This window comes from Tasmannia lanceolata, unplaced genomic scaffold (assembly GCF_043159265.1).
Source record: "Tasmannia lanceolata isolate RefF3 unplaced genomic scaffold, GAP_Taslan_0.1 ptg000011l, whole genome shotgun sequence".
Classification (NCBI taxonomy): domain Eukaryota; kingdom Viridiplantae; phylum Streptophyta; class Magnoliopsida; order Canellales; family Winteraceae; genus Tasmannia; species Tasmannia lanceolata.
This window is the reverse complement of record NW_027518688.1, coordinates 17,644,254-17,657,976: the sequence shown is the minus strand read 5'-3', so window position 1 is coordinate 17,657,976 and position 13,723 is coordinate 17,644,254. Positions and strand designations below refer to the sequence as shown.

Here is a 13,723-nt window from a genome sequence, read left to right as displayed (position 1 = left end):
TGTGCTTTCCTCTGTTAAAATGGTTCTCTCACAATTGACTCCAGGGGAGGCCCATAGAAGGGAAACACAAACCTTCATAATCACCTGAGCTAGACAAGTTGCAATCAATAACCCTTTTTGGACCTCCTAAAGTGGACATAAGTGGTGCACTTTTTATATAAATTTCAGGGTGGCTTTGGTGGTGTTCTAACCCTCATAGGACTGAAGTGGGGCATTTTTTTATAAATTTCAGGGTGGTTTTGGTGGTGTTCTAAGCGTAGACAGGTGGTGGGCGTGTTTGGTAACCATTCTCAAAATCATTTCAATGGAGCGAGAATAGTAGGATTCTCGAAATCATTCCATCGTCGTGGCGGCGACTCCTTTTTGCACCACAAAACTCCACCTAAAACACGCTTTTGGAATGAAACTTTGGCCGCATTCTTACACCAAACTCCATTTCCATTCTTTAGAGCATCAGAATAAAAAATATGGACACATTTGGATATATTTTGTGATTCTTATAGTTTGGTCAGGGATAAATCTATTCGTATTGGATATGGATTCTGATTAGAACTTGGAGGCATGAGAAGCAGCTCATGGTAATTTCCACAGGTTGTTTGGATATGGGGGAAAATATTCTGTGGAAAAAATAATCCCAAGGTCTATAGGGTTGCAACTTTCCTAGAAAATAGGGAAATCTTTTCTATTTCCATAGAAAATTTGTTAGCCAAATGGCTAACTCATTAGCTTTCACAAGCAATCACTATTTTTAGAATTTACAAGCTTTCACAAGCTAACTCATTAGCCAAATGACTTGCTTGAGTCGACTCATGTAACCTTGGTAGAGGTTTGTCTAAATCAACTCAGTTTGACCTGTTGAATCGACTCATGGCCGAGTTTGAGTCTTTAAACACAGCATGAGATATGTCAACCTACATCATTATCATTTTTTGGGGGGTTAGGATATGCTGTAATTGAAGCTTTTGACTTGAAAGGAAGACGTGCTTTTACACTCACCCAAATGCTTTTTACTTTCTCTGGAGTGTAGGATTGTTGGGTTTAAGGGTGTCAATTTTGGCTCGGGCTCGGAAGCTCGCTTGAGCTCGGCTCGAATCCTTAACGAGCCGAGCCGAGCCGAGCCGGCTCGCCAGGCTCGTTAAGCTTAATGAGCCAAGCCCGATTTAGGCCAGGCTCGGCTCGTTAAGGCTCGTTAAGAATTTAATATATTTAAATATATATATTATATATTAATATATACACTAAAAGGGTTGTCCAGGGAGTCAAAGGGGGAGGCAAAATATGTCACTTCATTTTTGGAACCCCATTTGTTAGTTGGACCACCCCCCCAAAGTGTAAAAAAGTAGTCAAATTACACTAGATAGGGCTGTCCAGGGAAGATGAGGGGTGTGAACTTAATATAACCCGAGCTCGGTAAGGCTCGCGAGCCTGGCCGAGCCCGAGCTGAGCTTTTGAGCTTAACGAGCCGAGCCGAGCCTGGCCAAGCTCGGCTCGGCTGGTTTACACCCCTAGTTGGGTTGGTAGGAAGCTAATTTTAGTCTTGTGGATAGGAATGTATGCTCATTTTAGTCTTATACATTGTATTTGTCTTGAACCATGCTATTAGAATATGTAAAGTGCTCTCAACCAAGAGGGCTATGTTCCAAACAACCTCCTATTATTGGCATATTTACCTAGCAAACAGAATTATATTTATCATTTTGCCAAAGATGTAGGGCTACTTGTGTCATTCCAAAAGGGCCATTAATCTATTGTTGCGTAGGTGGCATGACAGGGATGGCTGTTAGGAAGCCCCCCGATGCTGGTGTGTTTTCCTTGTTGCTCTGGATTCACAAATCACAAGTTAAAATTATAATTTTTTAAGTTTTGTTTTGATTAATGACTAGGATACCTTACTAAGGTAAATGATAAACACGTTTTTTCTGGCCAACTTTACCCCGCTATATTTTGTAAATGACAATTTTAAATGCATTCTTGTGTTTCCGTTTTTTACAACGTTTTTTTTAACCAATACCGTATTAAACTCGAATTTTTCCCGTCCCGTTTTCTTGTCGAATCACGTTTTGCTAACTATGGTGGTAAATAACACTTGAGAGAGGTGGCACTAGGAAGAAAAGGGTGTGAATATATCACTTCATAGATGAATAATCATCTATGAACAAAGATCTTTTCTTATTTTGGAAGTGAAAGATTTTGATATCCACACCCATGACCAAGAGTGTCACTCGATCTTAACTTAGGAAAAAAACCCTATTGGGGGATTTGCACTTTCATCTTCTTTGGGAAAAGGAAGGATTCTTTCCTTTCTCTAACAAACCAAAGAATATGGGTGTTCTTATGTCGGGTTAATGAATCTAACATCGTACACTTGGTACATGAGTTCCAAATCTGACCGTTCATCCAATGGGCCCCCACTTATGGTGGTAATTCGATGAATGTTTTGGATCATTAAATATGTGGGCCTACGTGTAGCTTTTCCCAATATGTGCACACACCATAATAATTCCTGTCGGAAAGTATATGGTGCTCCTTATACTACACCTCCCCTTGCTTCATTTTCTTGAGGAAATGGGTGGTGGGCCACCAGCACATGCTAGTGTACCATGTCCTTTTAGGTTGTGGGGCCCATCTTTTCAAACCAAATTGGATGGGTCATGGTTGACTAGACAATGACTTTTGATACTCACTAATCCTTTTCTACCAACTAATTAACCACTTTGAGCCTATTTGATTACAGGATAATTGTTCATGGATAGAAAAGATTTTGGAATTAGCGTTATTCCACATTTGTGATTTGTTGAGTAATCATCCCGGGCAAATCCTATACGAAATTGACTTTAATATAGAAAATGAGAGCAACTGAGAACTGAGAACTGAGATGAGACGTGTTAGAGACTACATAGTTAGCAAAACTCCGTTTTAAACTATGTTTTTTGTTTTTTTGGAAAAAAATGCATTTTATTGGTGTGCCGTTTAATACTCTGTTTAAAACTTAAAAAAAAAAACTCCGTATTTTTAAGGCCGACGTTTTAAGCATGTTTAAAACGCATTTTAAACACTTTTTTGGCGAACTTTCCAATTTTACCACCACCTTTTTTTGGTAAATGACAAAATTTTAAACTCATTTTCTTGTTTTTTCTGTTTTTTTTACAATGTTTTTTTTTAACCAATACCGTATTAAACTCAGCTTTTTACCGTCCCGGTTTTTTTGCAGAATCACGTTTTGCTAACTATGGTCTGAGATAGATACTGTATTCCAATTTATTTTTTTTCTTGAAAATTTGGATCATATCCCTAACAAGAGCAAATGTTTTTACTCATTGAGCACGGAGAGATAAACCTTGGTTTTGCTTGAAACGCAATGCTAGTGCGTGGTGGACTAATTGATCCCTACTGGTGTGTACTTCATCATCTTGTGTTGGGTTCCATGTGAAATCAATGATCTCACATCGGAAAAGTGAAGGGATGTGGAAGGGCTTATAAGGACTTGGGTACTATCGGGTTAGATTTTAGAGTTCTACTTGGGACCCAACATCTTGTGTTAGCTCTAGAGATTTTGGCGCTTTTCTCGTATGTTTTTGGGTCCTCTTGTCCGTGTGTATGTGATCAGATCCGTTGATCTGACCCAAAACTACATTTTTGGCCAAATACATTTGAGATTATCTTGATCATACTTGACCCATCTCCCTCTTTTAGGGGCTGTTTGCGGATTTTAGAATCCGGGATTTCTTCAAAATTGTAGCTAAGAGAAGAAGCGGACTAGCCGTCGTTTTAAACTCGTTTTTGACTTCTTGCCCTTCTTTCCGACAGCAAGAGAGTAGCAGATCCTCTCATATTTCTAGGTTTTAGAAATCACAGGATGTAGGAGAGATTTTTAAAACCTTAATTTCTCACTTAAAATCCAAAAAATGCTGTCAGGACAGCATACAACTGCTTGATATGAACCCTCTTTTACACTGTTTTCAAATTAAAAACCTGGATTCTAAAATCCGCGTATCCAAGCGGCCCCTTAGAGTTATGAGAAGATCAACTACTTGCCAAGTTTTTCTCAAATTCGGATTCTAATTAAATGGAATGTAGTTCATTATTCTTTTTACCTTGCAGTGGAGGTTCACATGGTTGATAATTGGTAAAGGTGAAAAAGCAATGGAAACGAATCAATGATAATAGGTCGCCATAAAATGCAAAACAAAATCATCGATATTTTGCAATAAAAAATGCGAAAATTTTGGGTGAAATGGTAAAAAAAGGGATAAATTCACATTTTTATATGGTTGGGATTTTATAAAAAGAGAATCAATGAATCCCTCATTGTCATTGATCCCACCTTGATTGGATAATTCTACCTTCACGATCCAAAAGCTTAAGCTTTTGGAAAAATTGGTAAGTTAACATTGTATCGGAGCCAAAGGTCTCGAGTTCAAACCTCCCGGATAGCAAAAATCCACATGCGATGGTCAGCCCAAAGTGGGACCACATGTGCCACGTGTTTGCCAAGTGGGCCACACGTGCGAGGGAGTGTTAAAGTATAAAAGATAAATAACGCCTCTCTCCAACAGCTTAAGCTTTTGGAGAAGTTGGTAAGTTAACAGGACTATGTAAGATAGTCCAATGGAGGCATAGAAAATATAAAATTAAAGGAAATAGAAATGCACTTTGGTGAGGTGGTCCATTGGAGGTGCCCCTGTAGCTGGCTTTTTATTTTTGCAAAGGTACCTGATGGGGTGCAACAACGCAGCAGCCTGTTAGCTTCCAACACGTGGCTAGAGGAGGGCCCACCGCAGGACCCTCGCCAGCAGGGGTAGTTTGGTAATTCCCTCGGGGTAGGTGAACCCGAACCTATAGCTGGTCGACACCTGTGTTGGAGGCATTAACTCCCTACCTACCCCAAACCTTCCTTATAAAAAGGCTTCCAAAGCTCATAAATCGGGTATTGAAAATTCTCACCCACCACTCTTAAAAACACCCTCTTCACTCCGGCTCATACTGACTTGAGTGTCGAAGGGCCTGTCCGGAGTACACTCCGGGTCGGTCATTCTGACCTCGTTTGCTCCTGTGCAGCACACAGCTCATCCGGACTCTACTTCCCCCCAGCTCGGCTCTTACGTCACTGCCATATCTGTTAACCGATTTTGGGCATAACAGATTGGCGCCATCCGTGGGACCACTGAACTAAAGGCTGTTCCAACCACTTCACAAAAATGGTAGGACGCAAGAGTGCGCGGGTGCCAACCGCACGGACCACCCGAGCCGTGCTACCCGGCAGGACTCGGAGTGAGCGACTCGCCTCGCTGGTAGTGGCAGCCTCCGCCACGGCTGAACAAAACCAGCCTCGCTCCGTAAATCTTAACTCCATGCCGACTCCAGAGCAAGTCCAAGCTCTCTTCCAACAGATGACCGCTCTCGTTGGTCAGTATCAGCAGCTGCTCCAGGCGCCTCCCCAACCTCCTTCGGAAGCTCCACAACCTGTCCTCGAAAGGCCAGAAATCCACAGGGGAGGGTCGTCGTGTCGTAGTGAAGACCACACTCACCATTCCCCCGGACAAGTCCGCCACCCCATAGCCAGGCATGCGCAGACAGAGCCGCACCGCCGTAGGAGGTCTAGGTCTCGCTCTGCGCAAAGGCGCCGAGCTCATGAAGAGCGCGCACCACAGGCAAAATCAGGGTCCCGTCGTCGGAGTCCGGAGAGCCACTCCGGCTCTGCCGCAGGCCAATCCGTGGGGAGAAACAGGTCACCAGAACATAAAGACGACCCGGTGATGCGAAGGATAGAAGAGATGGGCCACAGAATCGAAGAGCTGGCTAAGGATCAAGGCCGGCCTGTGTCTAGGGCGTTCTCGAGCAGAACGCCGTTCACCGACGATGTGATGAGTGCCCCAGCACCAATGGGGTTTAAAATGCCAGCTATCCCGCAGTATGATGGGACCACTGACCCCGTCGACCATTTGGAGACGTTCCGGACATTGATGCTCCTCCACGGTGCGTCAGACGGTTTCCTCTGTAGAGCATTCCCGACAACCCTCACAGGTGCAGCTAGGGATTGGTACTCAAGGATCCGACCGAACTCCATCAATAACTTCGAGGACTTCGGAGAAGACCTAGTTCGTCACTTCATGAGCAGCCGCAGGCCAAGGAAAACAGCAGTATCCCTGATGACCTTGCGGCAGGAGGATAATGAACCTCTCAAAGCCTTCGTCAGCCGCTTCAACAGGGAGGCACTCCAAGTGCCAGATTTGGACCCCTCGGCCGCTACGAACGCGCTTCTCGCGGGTGCTAGATCGAATGATTTCCGCCGAGCAGTGGCCCGCCGGAATCCTCACTCCCTGGCAGACCTAATGTCCGGGGCAGAGGAGTACATATCTGTAGAAGAGACACTGGTAGCTCTGGATTCGAGTCGGAGGAGAACCTCTGATGACAGGAACCAAGACAAGCCCCATGCTAAGCAGCGCAGGGACGACAAGGTCGTCAGAAGGGACAAATCCCCGCACAGGAGGGAGGAAAACTTCACCCCTCTCAACACCTCCCGAAGGCATATCCTGGCGGCCATCAGCGGAGAAGAGTTCATAAAATGGCCGACTCCAATGATCTCCAAGGGAAACAGGAGAGACAAATCGAAGTACTGCCGGTTCCACAGGGACCACGGACACGATACAGACGATTGCCGACAGCTGAAGGAGGAGATCGAGCAGTTAATCAGCAGAGGCTACTTGAAAAAATATGTCCAGAGTGACACCCGCGGGAGTGACCCCAAGGAGAAGGGTCCCCAGGGCCGAAGCCCTCGGCGGTCTCAACCGCCCCCAGTCCGAAGACAGTCTCCATCGCCGCCCAGTCCACCGCCAGAAGCACACGGCTCCCAACCAAGAGGAGTCATTGGCACAATCATGGGCGGCCCGGCGGCTGGAGGCACCTCCTCCGCTGCTCGGAAAGCATATGCGCGCCGAGTCAATGCCGTGCATACATGCAGTAAGAAAGCGAAGACGGAGAATGAGATCTCCTTCTCGGACGCGGACCTTGACGGCCTGATATTACCACATGACGACGCTCTAGTTCTGACCATGCTCGTCGCAAACTGGGAGCTGAGGAAAATCCTGGTAGACAACGGGAGCTCAGCCGACATTCTGTACTATCACGCCTTCGAAAGAATGATGATAGGTGACGACCGCTTAAAGCCCGCGAACTCAGATCTTTTTGGGTTTTCAGGAGAAGTAGTCAAGGTTGAGGGACAAATCGAGCTCCCTGTCCTCGTCGGAGAACCGCCCTGCCAGGCCTTCGCCATGGTCAACTTCCTAGTAGTGAGGGCCACCTCGGTCTATAACGCTATCTTAGGACGGCCTGGCCAGAACCTGATCCGCGCCGTCGCGTCTGCTTATCACCAGAAGATGAAGTTCATAACGCCCAATGGCGTGGGAGAAGTTCGAGGAGACCAGCCGCAATCTCGGGAATGTTATGCAATGGCGCTTAAGGGCAGAAATGCGACGGAGTCGTTGCCAATCGAGCTACTGGACCTGAGGGACGAAGCTCAGGGAACTCAGCCCGCCGAAGACCTTGTCCCCGTCCCCCTGTGCGAGAAAGATGATGAAAAGGTAGTCCAGATCGGCTCCTCTCTTGACGACGGCGTCCGGCACAACCTCACCCAGTTCCTCCAGGACAATGCGGATGTCTTCGCATGGGCCCCCACGGACATGCCCGGCATCAACCCGGAGGTCAGTTCGCACAGACTAGGTGTCGACCCGACCTGCAGGCCGGTGAAGCAGAAGAAGAGACACTTCGCCCTCGAAAGGCAGATGGCGATCAGAGAAGAGGTGGAGAGACTCCTAAGAGCTGACTTCATCCGAGAAATCCAATACCCGGACTGGCTGGCAAACGTAGTCCTGGTGAAAAAGGCCAATGGGAAATGGAGAACCTGCGTCGACTTCACGGATTTGAATAAAGCCTGTCCAAAGGACAGCTACCCGCTCCCAAAAATCGATCAGCTCATCGATGCCACCGCAGGTCACGAAGTGCTCAGTTTCATGGACGCCTTCTCTGGATATAACCAGATCAGAATGTATGAGTCAGATATCCCGAAGACCTCCTTCGTAACGGATCAGGGGACTTATTGCTACCGTGTCATGCCCTTTGGCCTGAAGAATGCTGGGGCCACGTATCAGAGGCTTGTAAACAAACTCTTCCGGAATCAGATTGGCCGCAACATGGAAGTATACGTCGACGACATGCTGGTAAAAAGCCTAAGCTCGCAAGATCATGTCTCCGATCTAGAAGAAACGTTTCAAGTCCTGAGAGACAATAAGATGAAACTCAATCCCACCAAGTGCACTTTTGGGGTCAGCTCGGGGAAGTTTCTGGGGTTTATGGTCAGCCAGAGAGGGATAGAGGCCAATCCAGAAAAAATCAAGGCCGTGGTGGAGCTCGCTCCGCTGAAAACCATCAGAGAAGTGCAGCGACTGACAGGGATGATAGCTGCGCTGGGGCGCTTCGTCTCAAAATCTGCAGAGAGGTGTCTCCCTTTTTCAACGCAGTCAAAGGCCTCAAAACCTCGCCCTGGACAGAGGAATGCCAAACCTCCTTCGAGGAGCTGAAGCAATATTTGTCCTCTCCACCGCTATTGACAAAACCGGAGCCCGGTGAGGAGCTAATCTTGTATCTATCTATAAGCCCCCTGGCTCTGGCTGCGGTCCTAGTTCGTGAAGAGCGCAGCCAACAAAAACCAGTCTACTACGTTAGCAAAGCCTTGCACGAACCCCGAAATAAGGTACCAGCGGGTCGAGAAATTGGCTTACGCGCTGGTAATGGCGGCCAGAAAGTTGAGACCGTATTTCCAAGCTCACACGATAAAGGTCCTAACTGATCAGCCGCTTAGACAAGTCCTCCACAAGCCAGATACTTCAGGACGATTGGTTAAATGGGCCGTGGAATTGAGTGAATTTGACATCCGGTACATGCCCAGGCCCGCGATCAAGGCTCAAGTATTGGCAGATTTCGTAGCTGAGTGCTCCATCCCCCAGCAGATCGCCGAACCTGAAATCGCCCAAGCCCCAGCAGCGAAAGGTGCTACTACAGCCGGAGAACCAGCAGAAGATGGAGCCAGAGCAGGAACCATCCCCATGCCACCAGTTGAGCATGATCCTTCAATCGCCGAAGCACTTTGGGAAGTGCACGTGGACGGATCCTCAAACAAGGCTGGTTGCGGAGCCGGTCTGGTTTTAACCGGGCAGGACGGTTTCACACTAGACTATGCCTTGAGGTTCGGCTTTCGCGCTTCCAACAATGAGGCTGAGTATGAAGCACTCCTCGCCGGAATGAATCTTGCAGTCCAGACCGGAGCCCAGAGATTGAAAGCTTACTGTGACTCCCAGTTGGTCGCCAACCAAATCCAAGGTATATACGAAGCCCGCGACGAGCGAATGATTAAATACCTCTCCCAGGTCCGGCAACTATCCTCCAAGTTCAGAAGTTTCGAGGTTGTCAGAATCCCCAGAACGGACAACACAAAGGCAGATGTACTGTCCAAGCTGGCCGCATCCGGATACACGACTCTCGGGAATATATGCATGGAGTTCCTACAGGCCTCCAGTATCGAAAGAAAGGCTGCTGAGATAATGCAGGTGGAACACGAGCCCTGCTGGATGGATGAGATCGTCGACTACCTGCGTAGTGGGAAACTGCCTGAGGCCAAGAGAGAAGCGCGCAAGGTGATCCAAAGAGCAGCCCGTTTTTCACTTGATGGCGAGAACTTGTTCAAAAGATCCTATACTCTCCCATACTTAAAGTGACTCCGGCCCAGCGACGCCACGTATGCCCTGCAGGAGACACACGAAGGTATTTGCGGGGAGCACTTGGGGGGCAAAGCCCTGGCGATCAAAGTCCTCCTTAGAGGTCTGTACTGGCCAACATTGAGACAAGACGCGCTGACCCTGGTAAAGAGATGCGAGAAATGCCAAAAGTTCTCCCCCACCATTCATCAGCCTGCCGTATCTATGGCCCCAATTGTCAGCCCGCTACCCTTCGCTATTTGGGGAATGGATATCTTGGGCCCCTTCCCACCGGCCTCCGGAAGGCGCACCTTCGTAGTGGTGGCTATTGATTACTTTACCAAATGGGTGGAGGCTGAACCTCTAGCCCAGATCACCGAACAGAATGTGCAGAACTTCTTCTGGAAATCAGTAGTCTGTAGATTCGGGATTCCTCGTGCCCTGATAACAGACAACGGCAAACAGTTCGACTGCCGAAACTTTCGGAAGTTTTGCTCCGACCTGAAAATTGAGCAGAGGTTCACCTCCGTAGCACACCCACAGACCAACGGGCAGACAGAAGTCACAAACCGAATCCTGCTGCAAGGGATCAAGAAAAGACTGGACGAAAAAGTTGGTCGATGGGCAGATGACCTGTATCACGTCCTATGGGCCTATCGCACCACCCCGCGCACACCAACGGGTGAGTCCCCATTCAACCTGTCCTTCGGAACAGAGGCGGTAATACCTGTCGATGTAGGCACCCCGTCCGCTAGAATTTCCAACTTCAACGAACAGCTCAACGGTGACGGGCTCCGCGCGAATCTTGACTTATTAGAGGAGGCCAGAGAAGAATCCCGAATAAGAGTCGCCGCCTACAAGCGGAAAGTATCTCGCTACCATGACTCGAAGATACGCCCTAGAGAGTTTCGAGTTAGAGATCTTGTCTTAAGGAAAGCTGCTATCTCCCAACCCAAGAAGGCCGGAAAGCTTTCCCCAACCTGGGAAGGGCCTTACCGAGTAAAAGAGGTGATTCGCCCGGGAAGTTATAGACTGGAAACACTCGAGGAACAACTATTACCACATGCCTGGAACTCGAAGAACCTTCGCAAATATCATCAGTAGCAAAGTAGCCGACACACACAAAAAAAAAAAACTTTGTAAATATCTCCTGAATGTGAATGAAAGAACCTTTTCTTTTTGCAAATGCCTTCGTGTTCGTCAGATTTCGAAACCCAGTTCACTAAAACTAGGGTACTCAACGTTTGGTTCGCCACGGCTCGTCTCCGCAAAGACCGGGAGCCCACTCCTGGTCCGGAACCAGCCCGGATGCAAAAACCAAAGCTCCTTCGAAACCCAGTTCACTAAAACTAGGGTACTCAACGTTTGGTTCGCCACGGCTCGTCTCCGCAAAGACCGGGAGCCCACTCCTGGTCCGGAACCAGCCCGGATGCAAAAACCAAAGCTCCTTCGAAACGCAGTTCACTAAAACTAGGGTACTCAACGTTTGGTTCGCCACGGCTCGTCTCCGCAAAGACCGGGAGCCCACTCCTGGTCCGGAACCAGCCCGGATGCAAAAACCAAAGCTCCTTCGAAACCCAGTTCACTAAAACTAGGGTACTCAACGTTTGGTTCGCCACGGCTCGTCTCCGCAAAGACCGGGAGCCCACTCCTGGTCCGGAACCAGCCCGGATGCAAAAAACCAAAGCTCCTTCGAAACCCAGTTCACTAAAACTAGGGTACTCGACGTTTGGTTCGCCACGGTTCGTCTCCGCAAAGAATCGGGAGTCCATTCCTAAGCCCATGACTCCTACCTGGAGCGATAGTTACGCATCATACAAAAAAGCAGTATAAACTAGAGACGGACAAGCATTGAAGAGTTAGACAAACAAAAGTTCTTTCCATTCATATGTTGGGGCCTCAGAGGACCATTACAAAAGGGAGTTGGGCCTCCAAGGGGCCATTACAAAAAGGAATCAAGAAATCGCCAAAAAAGGGGAGGAAAAGAACTCAGGGCGCCTCATCGCCCCCATCCCGCTCTGGATCTGCCCCCGGGGGCAAGAGTGCGTCAGCTGCGGCCGGCTCCTCGCCAGTGAGCGTCGGTGGATCAGGTATAACCATCCTCGACAGGTCAACGCCCGGATTGGAATCCTTGACCTGCCCAAGGCAGTCAAAGAACCCTATCTTGTAGGCCTCACTAGATAGAAGAAGGAGTTCGTCCTCCTTCTCCTGAACGGCAGTCGCCTGCCTCGATAGGGCTCTCTCCCTCTGAGCGTTGAGGGCTTCCGTCGCCTCCTCCTTCTGCGCGGCCAGCTGAGCGGCAAACTCTTCTCTCAGCCGCTTGATCTCTTCGGCAGATTTTTCTACGGACTTCTTCAGCTCCTTCGCCTCCTTTTTCAACTTCCCATTCTCCTCCTCAGACTTAGTTATAGCATCAGAGAATTTCTTACTCTTCCCCCGCAGATCATTGAAGTACACTCCGATCTGTAAAAATACAGAGGACCAAGTGTTAACACAAGCAAACAAAGCAGAAGGCGAGCAAAGAGTAAGCGTACTCGTCAGCCATCTTACCTCATAAAGAGAAGAGAATACGGCCTCTTCGGCCGTAGCTGGCGGCTCGTGGAGAACCTGTTGCTTGTCTTTGTCAAGAATACATTTAGTTTGAATCTCTACAGCCACCCGGCTCTCTCCAAGTCCGGAATCAGTCTTTTGGACGGCCCAGTTCGGCCGAAAAACGTTATCACCGTGCCTCGTCGGGGGCGGAAGGGTGCCAGCAGACGTCGCCACGGTCCTCGAGGACCCTGCGCCCCGGCCGGATGAACTCACCAGTTTCACCGAACTCTTGGGCTTGGGCTGGGGCGGTGCGTCCTGAGTCGGAGCCGGACTCGCCGTCTCTGGGGCCTTCCTTTTCTGGCCCTGACGGACCGTCCCGAAGGCCCCCTTCCTCATCTTATCCACTAACGACTGCTGCTGCATCTCTGAAAGATAGACGAAAACGAAACCAGTCAGAGACAAAAAATATAAAAAGAAAAAAAAGGTGGAGAGACGAATTTTAAAGGAGGCTATCTACGTACGTGCCCGGGTCGCAGTACTAAGGCCCAACCCAACCAAAACCTCTTCCCCTTGGAAGTCTGAACAATCAACAGGCCCCTCCCGGTCCAGCACCTCCCGAAGTAGAGCGAGGGTTCTCGCATCTTCACCCTCGAGAAACGGTTTGCGACTCATCGCGACTGTATCCGGGGTTCCCCATCTCAAAGGGACCGGCCAAGGCTCGCTGGACTCCGTGTCCTCGACATAAAAGAACCTGTTCCTCCACAGGTGTATGGAGGTGGGAATGCCAGTGATCATTTTTATCTCCGGACGCTGGCTAATGTAAATCCAACCCCCACCCTTGTGCTTCTTCAATTGCGCACACAAGCGGAACAACGGTACTGACAAGTCCCTCCGAAGCCGGCCCCGAATGAGGTATACAAACCCCGTGAGCAGCCTCCACGAGTTCGGTGCCACTTGGGCCGGAGCTAGCCCATAATGCTGAAGCACCGAAGCGAAGAAGGGGTGTAGAGGAAATCGGAGTCCGGCCCTCAGTGACTCGTCATATATGCAAATATCGGAGCTTTCGTTACAGGCTCTATCTCCCTCCGTCGCCTCCCTCAGTCCAAACCTGGATGGGATGCAGTACTTATCCCTAATCACTGCCATGGCGGACTCATCCAGGTAGTTCTCCTCATTGAGAGCCTGTATGTTGTAGGTAGGGTTGGCATCCATACGGGCCCGTGCTACGACCTCAACGGCCCGGCCTGGGTGAAACGTTGTGGACGCCTCGCCGGCGTCACTACCAACACTCCCCCCTTGTGGGACGTAACTATCCGTTAGAAGCGGAGCGGTGTTCAGGTCTAATATCGCCTCGTCCTCCCCCTCCTCATCACTACCTATAACAGTCACACTCGCCGTTTTCGGGGCCGGTGACCAAGTAGGCCTATCCTCGATCCTAATCA

The 13,723-nt window shown here is 48.9% G+C and overlaps 1 protein-coding gene across 1 annotated transcript; it reads left to right on the top strand.

Moving 5' to 3' along the window:
* The first annotated feature begins 8,936 nt into the window (after positions 1-8,936).
* Positions 8,937-9,770, top strand: LOC143885952 (uncharacterized). Its single transcript, XM_077389980.1, has one exon. It carries the CDS (start codon positions 8,937-8,939, stop codon positions 9,768-9,770), a length of 834 nt encoding a protein of 277 aa, XP_077246095.1.
* The last annotated feature ends 3,953 nt before the right edge of the window (positions 9,771-13,723 follow it).

Coding starts and splice junctions, on each gene's coding strand:
- LOC143885952 (XM_077389980.1), top strand. CDS start 8,937: ATGCCCAGGCCCGCGATCAAGGCTCAAGTATTGGCAGATTTCGTAGCT.